The sequence below is a fragment of the Notechis scutatus genome, chromosome Z (assembly GCF_049901735.1).
Source record: "Notechis scutatus isolate UNSWTSFEM ecotype Mainland chromosome Z, rNotScu1.2, whole genome shotgun sequence".
NCBI classification, from domain to species: Eukaryota; Metazoa; Chordata; class Lepidosauria; order Squamata; family Elapidae; genus Notechis; species Notechis scutatus.
The window spans coordinates 137,437,524-137,455,767 of NC_142025.1; the positions used below are offsets into that span (position 1 = coordinate 137,437,524).

The window sequence follows — 18,244 nt, forward strand, 5'->3', positions numbered from 1 at the left end:
AGACAATGATATCTCAATACCCTTCCCCTCTCTGAAATTCTCTTAATATCAGTGTTTAAATATTACAACTTTTTAAATTTGTTGAATATCTATTTATTCAGTAGCAGAACTGTGTTTGTGGGGGATATATAATAAAATTATGGATGGAACTCTTTCCAGACATTGCCATGTTAGTGACTTATTTAATTTCCAGTTTACATCTACATCAGTGCAAAGTATGTGTGCCTTCTGACTACCAAAAAGGTTTCCTCCCTCCAGTCTTGTTTCTGATCCTGAGACTTAATAATTTCTCCCTTGGATATGATGTCATCTTTGATCATCTGCAGGACGACCAAGTACTAAACGGTATGGCCAGACTGCCAGATCAAAGAGAGAAAGCTTATCCCCGAGACATGACAGTCCATCTCCCATGGTGGGAATGGAAGATAAGGTTCCTGAGCATGTATCCCTGGGAACCAAATCAAAAAAGGAAAGGTTAACCCCAGTACAGAAGGTTCCATCAGTCGACATGGATATGGAAGGTGAGACTTCTGAGATATGAGATAAGTAAGAATCCAGGGGGATTGGGGAAAAGAAACTATACATGTATGAAATGAAATGAGAATGAGTGTTGGTAGTCTATGCTTCCTATTGCAATTAATTAGGTGTAGAAAACTTGTGTTTTGGAAAAGAATTGTCTTAAATGTAGCAAGGCAAATTGAGATGAAATACTAGGAAGAATAATTAAACAATGGAGCCAGTTACTGAGATTCATGGCAGTATTCTCTTTGTTCATGCATCAATGCAAAGTCTTGGAGATACTGCAATTTGTGGCCTCCACTAAGTAGGCAGTTGAATAATATCTCCCAATGCTAAGATTTTACAGTATCTTGTACACTATTGGAAGCTATTGATTCCTGAGAGTGGAAATGCAACAATGTATACCTTTCATGGGTTCTCTAATTGTAGTGGTGAAAGAAGATATTTATTTAAAACTATACATATGTGAGTATGTATAGGAGATGGCACAGTGGCTCAACAGTTAAGATTCTGGGCTCTTTGGCAGGAAATCCAGCAGCCCAGGTTTGAGATCTGAGCATCATGTGATGAAATGAGCATCATGTGATGAGGGTGAGTTGGGGCAACTGTAAACTTGCCCCAGCTCCTGCCAACCTTTCATGAAAGCATGAAAGTACCACTTTGGTGGGAAGATAACAGCCCTCCATGATGTCATGCTGCCACATGATGGCAGAAATGTCTTTGGACAGTGCTGGCTCAATAGCCTTGAAATGGAGATGAGCATTGCCCCGTATAGTCGGCAACAACCAACGGAGTAAAATCCTCAGGGACTCTTTTCTCTTTTTTTTTTATACATATATATGGGGTAAGGTAACAGACTTTAATGTAGTAAACGTATGAAAATGTGGTATCAAAATAATCCAGACAGAAAGAGAAGTGATAGATTTCACATCTTATTTAATTTAGTTTTGAAGAATGATCTTCCCAAAGAAGTCCCAAAGTCTACAGAGTCCAAAAAGGCCATTGGGGACATGCATAATATCGATATGCTCCAAAGCAATTCTGAAAGTGAGGGGGAATACTCCCAGGAGCTGACTGTACCCCCTTCACCTATGAAGAAGCCCCGTGAGTGGATGCTGAGACACAGAGGTTAGTGGTCTTTCTGCATCGGTGGGAGTAGTGCCTGGAAAGTGGTGATCTGGACACTGATTAAACGTGGCTCTACTTTGCTCTGCAAGTTTGTTGCATCGTGTAATTTTAGCGCTCTTCCAAATGTGATAGGAATAGGGACATTCTTTATTGGCCAAGCGTGATTGGACATGCAAAGAATTTGCCTCCAGTGAATTCTCAGGGTACATATAAACCACAAAGTGATAAGTCATACAGTAGATCATAAATCACAAGATACAGTCATAAATAATAAGATACAAACAAATGATAAATCATAAGATACTATCAGGAGAAGATAGTAGGAAAGATGAGAAGATGAGAATGATAATAGCAATACAGCCCTACTACATTGGTAAATATCTTTAGGCATACTGTGGGAATTAGGTGTTTAGCAGAGATAAACAGTCTTTGTGTCTGGTTGTTTTGGCATGCTGTGCCCTATAGTGGCATCCTGAGAGAAGGAGTTGAAACAGTTTATGTCCAGGATGTGACATATTTTCAGAAAATAAACCCTGTACCATTTTTTTACAATTATCCTTCTTGCCCTCATTTTAATATCTCAATTTGTTGGGCTTTAAACCATTTAGAAATTGTGCTGACAATGAAAAGCATTTAAAGAAATATAAACAAATAATCAAAATGTGAGAACCTGGATTCATATGTTCTCTGACAAGAAGGCAAACATCAGGAGTTGGGACTACTGGCTTGAACCTCATTGTCTGTTGGGATGGAATTAAAAATGAGAAAGGGCAAAAAGAAATGATGACTTTCCTCATCTAACTGTTGCAGTTGATTTTTCCAGGATCTCTCACTAATGGAAGGAGGAGTCAGAGTGAGGAAGAGGAAGAAAATGATGAAGATGAAGATGATGAAGATTTCAAGGATGACGACCAAGACATTCTTAGGAGCGTCATGTACATTCAAGAAGAAATTGACTTATCTGCAGTAAGCGGTTAAAGTAAAAATCAGATGTGTTTTAAAGATCCCTTAGGAATTCTTTATCATTTCATCTAATGTACATTTATCATCACCTAACAGAAAGGGATTTTCTTCTGATTGTTCTTCCTTGAAGACATTTCTCCCTACCAACACCCCATGCATCTCCCTCTTACTGTTTCTCTGCCTTTGCATGTAATTTTACCATGTGTTTTGACCCTTTTAGTAGAAAGCAGAAAATGAGAGTGCCTTTTACCAACATATAATCCTTAGAGAGCAGGGAGGGTTCCCATAAATTGGCAATACCCGGTATTTTATGGGTGGAAAAGCAAATGGGTTGCAATGTAAAACTGTTCTCAGATTTTATTACAGCTTACCTCTTCTTCTCCCTGGCAGTCTCCAAACGAGGAACAAAGCACTCCCTTGTCTCTCAAAGTGGATGACATTGAAGCATTTGTTTTACAACCTGCCCCTCAGGGCCACACAATCCAGTGTCGCATCACACGAGACCGGAAAGGGATGGACAAGGGCATCTTTCCCTTCTACTACTTGCACCTTGAGATGGAAAATGGGAAGAAGGTATCAGAAAGCAACGAGTGATGCTGTGCTTACACATACACACACACTCAAACACACAGTTAAAGATATGTGATTCTGAATCATTTGTTTGAATTTGCATTCCATCTTATCCCAGAAAGAGGAAAAATTCTGCTAATGACTGTTTGGAGATGCAATCCCAAAACAAACCAATTGAAAAAAGATCCCAGTATTGTGATCCCTTTATGAGAAACCTGCATTATATCCCATTACACAAGTGGCCCCCAGTTAGCAACCACTCATTCAGTTTAAGCTTACAATGGTGCTAAACAGGTTGTACTTATGACCAGTCCTCAAAGTTCCAGCATCCCCATAATCATGCAATCATGACCCGGGCGCTTGGCAACCAGCCCAAATTTCTGACCATTACAGCGTCCCATGGTCACATAATCGTTATTTACAACCTTTCAGTTTTCTGCAAGCAGGGTTAACAGGAAAGCTGGCAGAAAGTCAGAAATTGCAATCATGTGAGATCCTCGCTTAATAACTTATGGGGATTTGCTTAATGATAGTAACCGGGGATTGCCAAAATTGCCATTGTTAAGTGGCGTGATTCATATAATATCTTGTTTTATGATTATATTGTTTAGCAACAGAAATCCCAGTTACTATTGTTAAGTGAGGACTACCACAGTATATGTTTAATAAATTATGGTATTTTAAAAAATTTCTTCGCTAGATACTCTGTAAAGGAGTCAGCTTGCAAAAGTCTATCAGAAATAGCTAATAGCTAAATATCAGAATATGTCTACCAAGGTATCCTTATTTGGTTTTTGAAAGTGCCTACAGTTCCTTAAAGACTAATCAGTCTTATATAATTGAAGTGACAGCACATTAGCTAGAAGCTCACAACACCAGTAAGAATGCTGTGATACTAATAATGCTGAGCTCATTCACTCTTGTAATGGTTGTCAAGTCACAGAAGATGGCAGTATCTAGCCATCCTTGACTGATTTTGAAAAAGTTAATAGGATGGACCTATTCAGTACATGACTGGAAAAGTCAACTGGAAGTTGAAAAATATGAAAGTGTTAAAATGCTTGTATTTTATTATTTTTTTAAAAAAAACATGGATGTGTCCTTGAAGTCACTCGTTTGATAGAGTTTTCATCTTTATTGTCTTTTATTACCTTATCAAGGCTGATACCGGTATTAAAATATTTTGATTCATTTTAATTCATGCCGCAGTCTCCTTTTAACTTACTTTCGGGAAGCATGTGGATTGTCTGAATCCTGCCAAGAACAGAAGGGACCTTTTGTTCCTGCTGAAACATACTTAGGGTGGACTTCAGCTCTCAGAATTGTCACCAATGGCCAAAATAGAGTCTATATGTTTGGAAGACACCCTGCTTGGGGAAGGCTACCATACAGAAACCACAGCTGTAGTGTTCACACAATAAATAAGTCAAACTGAGCAATCTATGTTTTATTATGGTGTACGAACTCAAACTGAACAAAAGATAGTTCTATAAAAATGAATGTGCTATTATGACAATTTGCATCTTTGTTCTCTTTGACATTCAATAACATTGAAACAGCAATTATGGCAATTAAAGAAAAAGGCAACTAGGAATGAATCTCATTGACAATTGGGTGTTCTCTTTCAGCGGTTTCTCATGTCTGGAAGGAAGAGGAAAAAAAGCAAGACTTCAAATTACCTTATTTCTTTAGATCCAATTGATCTGTCACGAGGTGGAGAAAACTTCATTGGAAAAGTCAGGTGTGTCTGGTTTGGAGCCTATTAAAAGCATTTTTATTTTTTGTGCTAATTCTTCTTTATTATATTTAACGTGTTTTATTAATTCAATTTGATTTTTTAGATTTTTTGTGGTTCTTTTTGTAGTTTTATCTCTAGTCTCTTGTATTCTTCTTCTAACGTCTTTGGGGTTTTCTTCTTCCTAATTTTCTTTCCCATATAAGTTATGGCTAAACCTCTACTATATGTCTTGGCTGTATCCCATACATTTTGTAATGAGGTTTCTTCTTTCCTATTCTCTTTAAAGAAAAAGTCTAATTCTTTTTCCATGAATTGGATAAATTCCTTGTCTTTCAATATTGATTGGTTCAACATCCATCTTAATTTTCTTTTTTGTCCTTTCCATTTGACTTTTATTAGATTATGGTCTGCCTGCTTACTTGTTTCTATATTCAGTTCTTATACATTAGATTTCAATTCAGCTGTCATCCATATCATATCTAAATGAAGACATATGCCCATTTGAATAGAATGAGCTGTTTTGTCAGAAATTGATATTTCCTTCTTATCTTTCTTACTCTTCTGGGAATCTGTTTTAGAACTACTATTTCTCTTTATATTTTATGGCTTCATCATTCGGTCTTTGTAGTATCTCTGTTTTTATTGCTTTTTTGGTGAATCTCACATGTACCTCTCTGGGAAGTCTGTTTCCTGTCACATATCTAGTATGAACTCTAAATATTTCATTTCCACAAGCATCTTTTCTTTGGATATCTCTAAGGCATATGCCGCAGCTCTGCCATTATCTCTGCCAGATTTACTCCCTTCTTCAATATTCTGAAAGCATAAGTAATAATCGGCCTTATCCATCTCAAGTAATATTATTGTTCTCTCCCGATTTTTGTCCACCAAGGTAACTCTATGATCAACCTCTTCCACTCTTTTCTCTGTTTGTTCAGCTTTCTTTTCCACTTTCTGAATGCTGAATGTTCATTTTTAACCATTATTTGTTGAAAGTTTTCTATTTTATCCTCAACTTTCCATATTTTTCCTTGATATCCTCATGCATGGCTTGAATCAAAGCTTCCATCTCTGTCTGCATCATATTCATTTTCTTTGCTGCAACATCGCATCCAATGTCCTTTGGCCAACCAGGCTAGATGCTGATGCTGCTGAAGCTGGTGCAGATGTAGTTTTCTTCATTTTGTGATGCTGTAATTATTATATTTTTTTTGTAAATTTTATTTGAGTTTTCATTAAAAAAAAATACAAATAAAACATCTTTTTTGAAAGTAGCATGGTCCCGAGTTACACTTCTTCGTACAGACACAAATTCAATTTCATGCTCATTTTTATATTCTGTTCCATATCTTATTGCTGTTTTACATTTTCTACATAGCTTTTCCCCTCTTTTAATTTTCTCAATTTTATTTTGATTATCTTGTCTCAATTCAAATCATTATATTTATACTTTTTGTCTGTCCTGTTTCAATTTCATATTATCTTTTCTCATTAAACAAATTTTCACCTGTAGTTACTAATTGGAGTATGACACCTTTATATCTTTTAGTTTTATCCATTTAACTCTTATTTAAGCTTCAATGTATACCTGAAAGTTATAACATTCAATATAATACATAACTTCCATTCTAATTCTGCTTGGTACATTATTAAAATACACACTATATTCTTAAAAAAAGATTATAAATATATGCACTCATTCCATCCCAATTCAGTTCTATCATTAAAATCTTAACTTCTTTAACATTAGTTTTCAATTAAATATCATACTTCTTTGGGAATAGTTATAAGCTTTCCATAATTATTTTTCCCCCCTATTCCTCTTCGCTTATATTTTATAAAACATTAAATAATTAAAAGGTTCCCATCCTATCCTAATTCAATTCTCTCATTTGCTTTATTTCATTTATTTATTAACAAACATTTCACTGGGTTATAATAACTATTTTATCCATCATTTTAATCATACATTGTTTCAAATTTTCTCAAATTATTTCTATTTCTAATATAACAATACAATCTTATGTACCTTTACAGAATCCCTTTTTCAATTAAATTTTCACCCATTATCTCTAAATAGGCCCTGTTTCTCTATATCTTGTTTCTGTCCTTTGTAACTTCTTTTCCTTTCCTTCTTCCCTCTCTTCTTCTCCCTCCCCTTTTTACCCCCTTGTCTCCCTACTTCTATTTCTCTCTTCTGTATTCCCCTCTTCTGTTGCTTTCCAATATTATACTTGTTTTTCAAACTATTTTTCTTTTCTTTGGTTGTTTTTTTAAATCTTAAACTTTTCATTCTCTTTCCCCCCTTTCCTTTTTCTTCCCCACATAAAATTACTTGTTCATTAAAGATGGCTTTTTCTTTGTCCTGACCTTCTTGTTCTGCAGACGTTTCTTGTTGTTTCTCATAATTCCAAATCTCCATTTCTAAAAATTGAAATACGAAACCAAAAGAACTTCTTCCTTCTTGTGCATCTTCTTTATACTTTTTTGATGTCAAAGTAGATTTTTTTTCCAATTTCTTGCTTAAATCTCTTAGCTGTCAATATAGGGAAAGGGAGAGAGGAAAAAAAAAACCAAATCCTTTCCCTTCTCTCTCCTTCGCTTCTTCAAAGTCTTCTTTGGGAATGTTTTCCAAAAGAAAAAAAGTTATTTAAATCCAAATTTTACCCAAAATCTTTTCAGATTAATCAATGTTATATAAGTTTGAGGTCCCCAGTTTATCTTCCTAGTTTTACAATTCTTTCACTCTTTTAAAAAATTCTCTTCTTTTGGGTTTTAAAAATGGCTCTCCAGTGTGCTCGCCACTTTTCTTGGGAGGTGGGAGAAAAACAAATCCACCTCCACTTTTTTGGGTCCCACTCTCACCCAGGCTAATTTCCAGGGGACTCGTTCCTCAATAGAAGTTAGAAATCTCTCACCCAAATCATTCACACTGTTCCTCAATCTTTCGTACTTTCTTCATCGGTCAGCTGTCACGGCTTCAATCAGGCACGCAATGGCCATCTTTTTCTTCCTGCTGGATTGAGAGCCTTCTCTGAACCGATTAGGAAGTTTGCAGGCTTCCTGTGATCAATGGAGTATGTACCTGTTGGGTGATCCATCAGAGCCTCCTTGCAGTTCGAATTTCAGCATGATCCCATGGATCCCATGGGGATGCGTCTCATCACATCGTCAGCCTTACACTCCTGATATCCTTCAGAAGTATTAAATGAATTCCCAGAATTCCTGACCAGGGTAGGGGATTGTGGGAGTTGAAATCTAATAATCTACCCCTTTGTGAAGCTATCTGTTCCTGAATTGCTTTTCTGTGCATCTTTAAAAAGTGCTAACTCCAAGTTAACAAGGTCAGCTTTGTGACCTTAATTAGTTGGTTGGAAGCTGCTGCCTGTAATTGACAAGGTTTTAATCAGCTTTGGGCTGCAGCTGCCTCTGAGCATATTAGGCAAACAGTCAGAGCCAGCAGATTTCTTTCAATGTGTATTCCTCCATTGTGTGCCTGCTTACTCTCTTGTAATCCCTTCTCCAGTGAATGTAAATAGAAACCTTAATTCCCTCCTTGCTAATTATCCCAGCACTGGAGTGAGTATTCCAAAGGGTGGAGAAGTGGGGAAAACAAAAGTTCCCATGTGGTCACATGATTTCCTATTTAGCACTTGCTTTGTTTGGTGATAGACTTGCCATTCTAGTTGTGGTCATTAAATAAGGACTGCCTATAATCCTTCCAGCTTCCATCTTTGGATACTGTTCACTAGCTGAACTTTTTTTTAAAATCAAGTTGGCTGCCTTCTAAGTGAAGTTCCTGAGTTGCAGATACCAATCTGCACAAAATTATTACTTGGTCCTTTTCATTCTCAGAGTAAGCCATGAGGATTCGACTGGAAAAAAAAGGAATGGCCAAGTATTCTTTGTTTCCTAGCTGGGGGGGGGGGTGTTTTCCCATGAGGAGAAATCTAGGCTTCCCATTTACAATGTCAGCATCTAATTAGTGTTCTATGCAATGGGAGGGACTTTTGAATCCCCTCTGAGTATATTTGCTGAAGATTTTGTCTGATGTTGAGGTTAGAAGCACATGAAGACCTTAGGGCAGTGTTTCTCAACCTTGGCGGTTTGAAGATGTGTGGTTTTCAACTCCCAAAAATTCTGGGAGTTGAAATCCACATATCTTTTTTTTTAAAACAATTTTATTGGTTTTTAAAGACAAACAAACAAAACATAAAAACATTCAGCTTTCTTTCATAAATATACAAACAGTGTGTCGGTTGGTTTACCAATTTTTTGTGCATCCATTTCGTAGTCTCAATTACAGTTACATTACATAATAGCTCATATTATCAATCAGAAATTAAATACCCTAGTATCACTATTAAACAATCATTTGACTATAATTTTATTCATACATACTTTGCGAGATAACTATAATTTACTTAGTTTATTTTATAACAAATCATATAATCATACCAAATCTATCCTAAAAACATTTTATAGATATATCAAAAAAAAGAGAAATATATCTTTATATATTCATTATTTCCTATGAAATCCACATATCTTCAAGTTGCCAAGGTTGAGAAACACTGCCCTGAGGTGTGCCTGAAAAGAAATAGATCATAATGTAAAAGGCACATCCCTGAAAACTCTGGGAGACACCCTATCCTATTTCTATGGATGATGCATTCTAATTTGAGGAGAGACCTAAACATAAAGGACTGATTTTGGAGAGTATAGTTCCTGTACTCTATTGCAGTGGCCCCCAACCTTTTTTGTGCCACGGCCCGGTACCGGCATCACAAAATGATCCGCGGCCCAGTACCGGCATCAGCACACATGACAAGACAAGGCGAGCGACCGGCCAGCCAGCCGTCCCCAGCTTCTCCCCGCCACCTTCAACTCTTCCTTTGTACCTTTGTCGATGGGCTTCGGGACGGCTTCGGGACGGTTGCTTGACTCGCCTTGCCTTGGGTGCTGAAAGAATCCTCGCGCCTTAGTTTCGTTCAAAGCCCCCCCTTCGATGAAACTAAGGCGCAAGGATTCCTTCAGGACCCAAACGCCGCTTCCAACCGGAAAAGCTCACCCGGAAGCACTTTCTCATTGAAACAAGATGGCGGCGCCCAGCAAACTGGCGGCCCGGTAGAAAATGTTCCACGGACCGGGACCGGTCCAGGGCCCGGTGGTTGGGGACCCCTGCTCTATTGTGTACTTTTTTTTTAATTATGGAGCTTTCTTCCATAATTAAGACAGGTTTCCTTGTTGAGGAATTTTGCTTATAACAATACCCACAGTTTCCAGAATCGCTTGGTGTACTTGATTTGTTTTTTGTATATTCTTTGTAGGTGCTAACCTGTAGTTTTCATCCTAGCCTTGGGTTCTTACTTAATGTGAGGGTGGGGCAGAAGGGATGATTGAAAGTAATATGGCTGGCTCTCCAAAATGCTTAAAGGAAGTAAACATCCCTTTTTTGCCTGCTTTCCAGATCTAACATGCTTGGGACCAAGTTCACTGTATTTGACAATGGAATCAATCCAGAAAAAAAACCTTTTGTTCCAGAAACCGCACACCTACGGGAGGAGTTAGTTGCCATTTGCTACGTAAGACTCATAGAGCTGACAAAGGGGGGGAACTAATACGCTACTATATATAGGTAGCCCTCAACTCATGACTGTTCATTTAAGAACCATTCGAAGTTAAAATGACACTTTAAAAAGTGATTTATGACTAGTATTCACATAGCGTCCCCACAGTCACATGATCAGAATTTGGGTACTTAGCAACTGGCATGTATTATGATGGTTGCAGTGTCCCGGGTCATATGATTGCCATGTGCATCCTTCCTAGAGGGCTTCTGATGAGCAAAATTAATGGAAGAAGCAGAATTTTCTTGATGGTCATGAAATTTGCTTAGTAACCACAGCAAAAAAAGACATACTATTGGCCATGACTTACTTAATAACCCCATTGCTTTGGAACAGAAGTTTTGGTCCCAGTTGTGGTCATAAATTAAGAACTATCTTTATTAGGAAAGATCCAAGTGCCAAAAAATACATATCAAGCATGAGAAATCAGGAAATCCAGACAGTTCAAATACAATTACATAGGTTTATTGCAAGCTTAAAAACTCTGCAAGAATCTGAACTACAGGTAGTCCTCAACTTACAGCAGTTCATTTAGTGGCCATTCAGAGTTACCATGGCACTGAAAAAAACGATTTATGACTATTTTTCACAGTTAGAACCTTTGTAACATCCTCAGGATTATGTGATCAAAATTCAGATGGTGAGCAACTGACTCATGACCGTTGCTGTGTCCCAAGGTCATGTGAACAACTTTTGCAACCTTTTGACAAGCAAAGTCAATGGGAAGCCAGATTCACTTATCAGTCGGGTTACTAATTTATCAACTGCAGAGAATCACTTAACAACAGAGACAAGAGAGTGTTGTAAAATTGAGCAAAACTCACTTAACAAATATCTCATTTAATAACAGAAATTTTGGGCTCAATTGTGGTCATAAGTCAAAGACTATCTGTACTAACAGTTAAAGCAAATTGATGATAGATAAGAGTCAGTGGAATTCAAAGTGGTCTGGATTTAGATTTCACGAAGGGACTCAAGACTGATGGTGCATTTGACCCTTCCCTTGGGGTCAGCCTGATTATCTCTTACAATACTCAAACTAAAGAGAATGTGCTAAGCCAGCCAGCTCAGTAGCTTGATTCAGTAACACTGATTTTTGTTTTTGTTTTATTATTACTGTACCAGAGAGTTTTAATAAACTCATTTCAAAGCAAAGATAAATAATGTAAAATAAAAATGAATTATTTATCATATGAAAATAGATAACAAAATCAAAAAATCAGCAAACAAAATATAATTATCCCATATAGCCTGATCTTGTAAAACTGTATTTTTGACAATATTTTTAAGTGTTAACTAAGCCTGTCCAAGAATTTCACCCCCCACCCCCAAGGAACAATAGCCAATATGACATTTTCTGATTAGCCAAATATACAGTATAATTTTCTCAAAAATTGATAAATTCTACATCATGAAATTGGTGTTTGCTGTCACGTGCCTCTGAACTCCCATTGGCCATTATTGGAATATCTGTGTTGAACTAGAAGACCTCCCAAGTCCCTTCCTCTTATTCTGTTATTCAAAATTAAAACCAGAAGTTAATATATTTTCATCCCTGTCCCTTTCCAGGAGACCAATGTTTTGGGTTTCAGAGGTCCACGAAAAATGACAGTGATAATTCCTGGAATGAATTCAGAGAATGAAAGGATCTGCATCCAGCCTAAAAATGTGAGTGGTTCTTTTTGCTACTATTTCTGGAGAAAAGCCATCAGCATAGGAACTCAATAACGTTTGTCCTTCTCTGCCTATAGGAACATGAAACCTTACTGTTGCGATACCAGAACCGGAATATGCAAAACCTGATCAAACTCCAGAACAAGGTGCCTGCTTGGAATGAGGAGACCCAGTCATACGTACTCAACTTCCATGGGCGGGTCACACAGGCTTCCGTCAAGAACTTCCAAATCATCTCAGAAGATGACCGTGAGTAGAGGGCAAGATTCAGGAGACGGCAGAAGGTTTTACAAGCTAATGCTGGCTAACTATGCTGATGTCCCATTTAGTGAGACTAACTTATAAGTAAATCTATTTAGCCACTTTGGCTGACAAATATGAAATTATTTAAGGTGATTAACGAAGGGATACCAGAACAGTTAGCATAAGCACCAGCATTAGGAAGTGTGTTTTACAGATACATGGATCAGATTAGAGTTGGCAAGAGTTGACAAAAATAGGATCATAAGATGCGGAAATTTAGTTTAGTGAACACATTGGCCAAGTATGTAGCAGTTATGAAAAAGGCAAATTCTTTCTTGGGGGTGAATAGGAAATAGAACCCCAACTATTGTGATAAATTTATAGACAACCATTCTCATTTAGAGTATAGGAACAGTTGTGATAGCTATATCTCGCCATCACAAAAGGAATTTTTGTACAGCCGAAAAAAGGCAAAACAGGGCAAGCAAAATAACCAAAGGATTAGGCAAATATTCCTCAAATACTCCTCAAATATCTTGGAAGGATAAAGTTGATTAGCATAAAATGGGTATAAAATTGTCCATGTTGTAGATAAGGAAAATAGATTGGAAGATTGTTTTGCCCCTCTCACATAGTTCTGGAGATGGTAGTTATTCTATGAAATCTAATGGTGGATGATTCAGGGCAGATATTCTCATAGGGCATATCCTTTAAATTGTAGAGTTTGCTTCCATTGAACATAGCAATGGCCACAATTTAGAAAGCCCTAGAAGAAAATAAGATGTTCAGGAAGTGAAAAGTTATTAACAATAGCTAGCCCACAATAGCTATCTTCTACTATCACAAATGTTAAAGATTCCTGTAGATGAAGAATATGAACAGGAGGGCGTCAGCATCCTCCTTTTCAATTCTAAACTGTTCTACTGGGCATCTCTTGACTGCTTTGATCCCATCTAGAACATTAAAGGAGTCCCAGCGGATTTTACTCCGCTAGTCATTGCTATTCATAGGGGGCAATGCTCATCTCCATTTCAAGGCCATTGAGCCAGTACTGATCAAAGACATTTCTGTGGTCATGTAGCCAGCATGACTTTATGGAACACTGTTCCCTTCTCACAGAATTGGTACCTATTTATCTACTCAAATTTGCATGCTTTTCAACTGCTACCTTGTCAGGAGCTGGGGCAAGGATGAGACCTCACCCTGTCACATGGTGCTCAGGTCTCAAACGTGGGCTGTCAGCTTTTCAGCCGACAAGCCCAGTATCTTAACCACTCAGCTTTCTAATAGCCCTGATCCAAATTGAGGTAAGAGGTCTGATGCCCAAGTTTGATCTTGGTGTGAACCTGTGCTACAAATGTGTCCCCAATCCTGCTTGAGGAGTTGCACATTGCTCTTCATCAAGCCCCAAGAGTAGGAATGAAAGACAGACAACTCAGGATAAGCTTGAGGAAGAGTTGGATCTGCTCACTCATCAGGGAAGGAAACCCTTGGTGAGATAGGCAGGCATAAAGGATGAAATGAAGTTCTGGTGGATCTTGTCTTCTGCCTCAATGGTCTTTCATCTCTTTGGTTTGCAGCTGACTACATCGTGCTCCAGTTCGGCCGGGTGGCCTCTGATGTCTTCACCATGGATTACCGATTCCCCCTCTGCGGGCTTCAGGCATTTGCCATCTGTCTGTCCAGTTTTGATGGGAAGCTTGCTTGCGAGTAAAAAAGGCCAGGGCAGCTCAACCAGATTTTTTTACGCCCAAACCTTGTGGCTTTGCTCCAGAGGGCTTCCTGCTGCCTCGCAAAATCAGACAACGTTCCTTACATTGCCAGTATTGCTCATCTATGTCCTTCCCATTTTTATTTTTATTTTGTTAGGATGGATTTCCACACGGTCTGTTATTGTCAATCTGTATACGCTCTTCCTCCTTTCCATTCCAACTAACTTTCCCTGCCAAGCTTTCGTCGTCATTCCTAAAATCTTTGATTTCTCTTCCATTTTCCATGTTGATTTTCCATTCGCTTGGACTTTCCATTCTAGCCAACTTGTTCCCTCTCAGGCCACATTGTCTTTAAACGTGATATCAGACTTGTCCTGCCCTCTCTTGCACTCTCTCCCGCTCCAAAATGAATTCAGGAACACCAAAAGAATACCAACCATCTCACAAGATGTGGAAGATAGCTCCATTATTGAACAAACACCCATTAACGAACAGCCAGTTCTGCCAGCTGAATTATTTCAGATCAAAGGGAGGGGCAGCCAAACAGATGGGAAGGAGCAGCTCTATTGAAACAGTGGACGGAAGCTGCCACCCCGCACATCTTCCCTTCTTTATCAAATTGCAAATAAAACTTACTCAGAGACCAAACTCCCTGTTGACTTCTTTCTGGGAAGGGGTAGAATTACTTCCAGAACCATTTCTGAAAGCCATAGATTAAATGAAAAGGGAAATATTCAAAATTGCCTCTAGGCCTTTAGGACTCACAATTACACTGAAAGAGTTAGGTGTATGTTCACCAGTACAAACTTGCCCCATTGTTTTCAATGAAGCATGCAGCTGGATCCTACCTATGGGTGAATTGTGCTGCATTTCCTGAGCTGGCTTGCTTATTTACTTATTTGATTTTTATCCTGCCTTTATTACTTCATAAGTAATTGAAGGCAACAAACATGTCTAATACGACTTCCTCCTCCTAAAGTTAGTCCTCGACTTACGACCACAATTGAGCCCATTTCTGTTGCTAAATGAGATGTTTGTTAAGTGAATTTTGCTACATTTTATGACCTTCCTTGCCTCAGTTGTTAAGTGAATCACTGCAGTTGTTAAATCCAGCTTCCCCACTGACTTTGCTTGTCAGAAGGTCTCAGAAAGGGGTCACATAAGTCTGGGACACTGCAATCGTCATACATATGAGTCAGTTGCCAAGAGCCTAAATTCTGATCATGTGACCATGGGGATGCTGCAAATGTCATTAAGCGTGAAAAACAGTCATGAGTAACCATTTTCAGTGCTGTTGTCACTTTGAATGGTCACTAAGGAACTGTTGTAAGTCAAGGATTTTCTGTACTTTTCCTGTAATAACAAACCTGTGAGAAAGTGACTGGCCCCAAAGTCACCCAGCCGGCTTTCATGCCTGACATGGGACTAGAATTCACATCAATGGTGGGATTCAAAACTTTTTTACTACCGGTTCTGTGGCCATGTCTTTGTGGGCATGGCAGGGGAAGGATACTGTAAAATCTCCATTCAGAGGTGGGATTTGCTGGTTCTCAGAATTACTCAAAATTTCCGCTACCGGTTCTCCAGAACCGGTCAGAAGCTGCTGAATACCACCTCTGAGGCAATGGGTACCAATGACAAGAGGCTACAAGTTTTACAGGGTATATCAATTTGGCTCCCAAGTGAAATCCTTGGTCTTATAGAACATAAGTGGAAAAGACAAAAAAACAACAAAGCACCATTGCTTTTGGTCAAGTGAGATCCTAGAATCAGGTTTCCATTCAGTTGTATGTTTTCTGCAAGATAATTTACTAAAAGGGGAGAAAAGAATCCATTATATCTGGGAGACGTTTGGTTGAAGAAGGATAAAAGAAAGTAGAACCTTGGAGGTGCAGTGGCTAAAGTGCAGTATTGCAAGTAAAATCTGCCCACAGCCTGTGTTCAGTTCTGACAGGGCTCAAGGTTGACTCAGTCCTCCATCCTTCTAAGGCCAGGAAAATGAGGATCCAGATTGTTGGGGGCGATATGCAAATAATGCTACATTTTAAATAGCCAAGTACAGTAAAGTGCTATAGGATGTATATAAGCATAAATGCTATTGTTCTTGCTATTTGTACTTGTTAGCTTGGAAGGGAAAAGTCATATCTAAAAGAAGTTTATGACATATCCAATTCCAATGTTATAGGAGAAGTGGTTGGATAGCGTTTCTCTGCAGGAGTTCTCAACCTTGGCTACTTCTACTGCAGTGTTCTACTACAGTAGTCTTCTAATTCTACTGTTGTGTTTATCACTGTAGTGATTTCTACTGCAGTACTTCTGCAGTAGTGTTTCTCAACTTCTATTACAATCTTGGCAACTTCAAGAAGAGTTGACTCCTACTGCAGTGTTGTTTATCAACCTTGGCAACTTCTGCTGCAGTTTTTGTCAACCTTGGCAACTTCAAGATGTGTGGACTTCAACTCGGGTGGGGGAGTAGTAACACATTGGAGGTGGCTACTAGATTGATAGCAAATCCCACCTTCCCCCTTGCTCTCTGCTTCCCCACCCATCTATATTTTATTTTCATATTGCAGTATTCTCATTATTTTATTTTTCATTATTTATCCTATTGTTCCATTACTTTGCTATTGTTGTATTTCTACTACTTTTCATTTATTTTTATTGTTGTAAGCTGCCTAGAATAACCTCATTGGCAAATAAATTTAACAAACAAACAAGTAACAATAAAAACAATTGAGTGTAGGAGTTCTCATTCCATATCACTGACTACTTTAATTCTCCCTCCACCCTCTTCTCAGGCTTCTTAAATCAACCCTAGAATATTTTATAAATTGCAGAAATCAGCACTGGTACCTATGATGTAATCAGGAGAAATTCTCCTCAGGGCATATTCAGAGTGCCAAAGCCTGCCCACATCATTTTACTCCAAATTGTCCTCCCCACCCTTGTGTCTCAGAATATTAGCTTCTAGGACGGAGATGGTTTCTTAGACAAATCTTACTTTTAACATTTATATTACCTTCATTGTTGTCGTTCCACGCACAGACTGCTTTAAATGCATAATCCAGAAACATTTACATCTTTGCCCTACTGTATAACATGATGAAACTTGACTCAAGTAGTCCTCACCTTCTGACCATAATTGAGCCCAAATTTCGGTTGCTAAGCAAGACATTTGTTAAGTGAATTTTGATCCACTTTATTATCTTTCTTGCCACATTTGTTAAGTGAATCACTGCAGTTGTTAAGTTAGTAACACGGTTGTTAAGTGACTCTGGCTTCCCCATTGACTTTGCTTATCTGAAGGTTGCCAAGAGGTGATCACATGACCCTGGGACACTGCAACACTCATAAATACATGCCAGTTGCCAAGCACCTGAATTTTGATCATGTGACCATAGGGGTGCTGCAATAGTTGCGTGAAAAGTGATCATAAGTCACTTTTTCAGTGCTGTTGTAATTTGGAACAGTCGCTAAATGAATAGTTGTAAGTCAAGGACTAACTGTACAGACAAAGGAAAAGGTGGGTGGAACGTCCTGCTACTCTCTTTAATGAAGTTGAATGGGATGAAATCTGATGGACTATTTTGGAAGAATCCTCCTTACAAGAACATCTTCAGCTATATCAATGTGTTGCCCTTCTACTATTTTTAGAAGGAAACCCTGCTCTCTGTGTCATAGTTTGCAGAATGCTGGTGGGTAGTGAACACTGATCTTTTTAATCTCTCCTCTGTGATATTAGAGTTTCCAGAAGTGGGCCAGTAAGTGGCAGCAAAGAGATACCCTCCACACACACACAAAATATCTGCTGACATCTAGTGGGGAAGGATACTTAAAATCTCCAGTCAGAAGTGGTATTTGCCAGTTCTCCGAACTACTCAAAATTTCCGCTACCAGTTCTCCAAAACTGGTTAGAACCTGTTGAAAACTACCACTGGAGGGAAGAAGGGAGAGGGAGGGAGGGAGGGAGAGAGAGAGAGAAAAGGAGAAGGAGAACAGGAGAAAAAGAAAAGAACAGATACATAATATATTGTATACAGGAAGTAATCCATCCTGATGTTTAAACT

At 38.4% G+C, this 18,244-nt stretch overlaps 1 protein-coding gene across 3 annotated transcripts in view; it reads left to right on the forward strand.

Moving 5' to 3' along the window:
- Positions 1 to 14,825, forward strand: part of TULP2 (TUB like protein 2) — a 34,980-nt gene extending 20,155 nt beyond the window's left edge. For 2 of the 3 annotated variants that reach the window (XM_026677458.2, XM_087946794.1), the window contains 9 exons: positions 327 to 521; positions 1,465 to 1,647; positions 2,471 to 2,613; positions 3,001 to 3,183; positions 4,809 to 4,921; positions 10,389 to 10,503; positions 12,118 to 12,216; positions 12,300 to 12,471; positions 14,046 to 14,825. In XM_026677458.2, coding sequence (XP_026533243.1) covers positions 327 to 521; positions 1,465 to 1,647; positions 2,471 to 2,613; positions 3,001 to 3,183; positions 4,809 to 4,921; positions 10,389 to 10,503; positions 12,118 to 12,216; positions 12,300 to 12,471; positions 14,046 to 14,179 — 1,337 coding nt within the window. In that variant the 3' untranslated portion in view covers positions 14,180 to 14,825. The remainder of the gene's footprint in view (positions 1 to 326; positions 522 to 1,464; positions 1,648 to 2,470; positions 2,614 to 3,000; positions 3,184 to 4,808; positions 4,922 to 10,388; positions 10,504 to 12,117; positions 12,217 to 12,299; positions 12,472 to 14,045) is intronic. The other variant, XM_087946795.1, reaches the window with a different exon arrangement.
- The last annotated feature ends 3,419 nt before the right edge of the window (positions 14,826 to 18,244 follow it).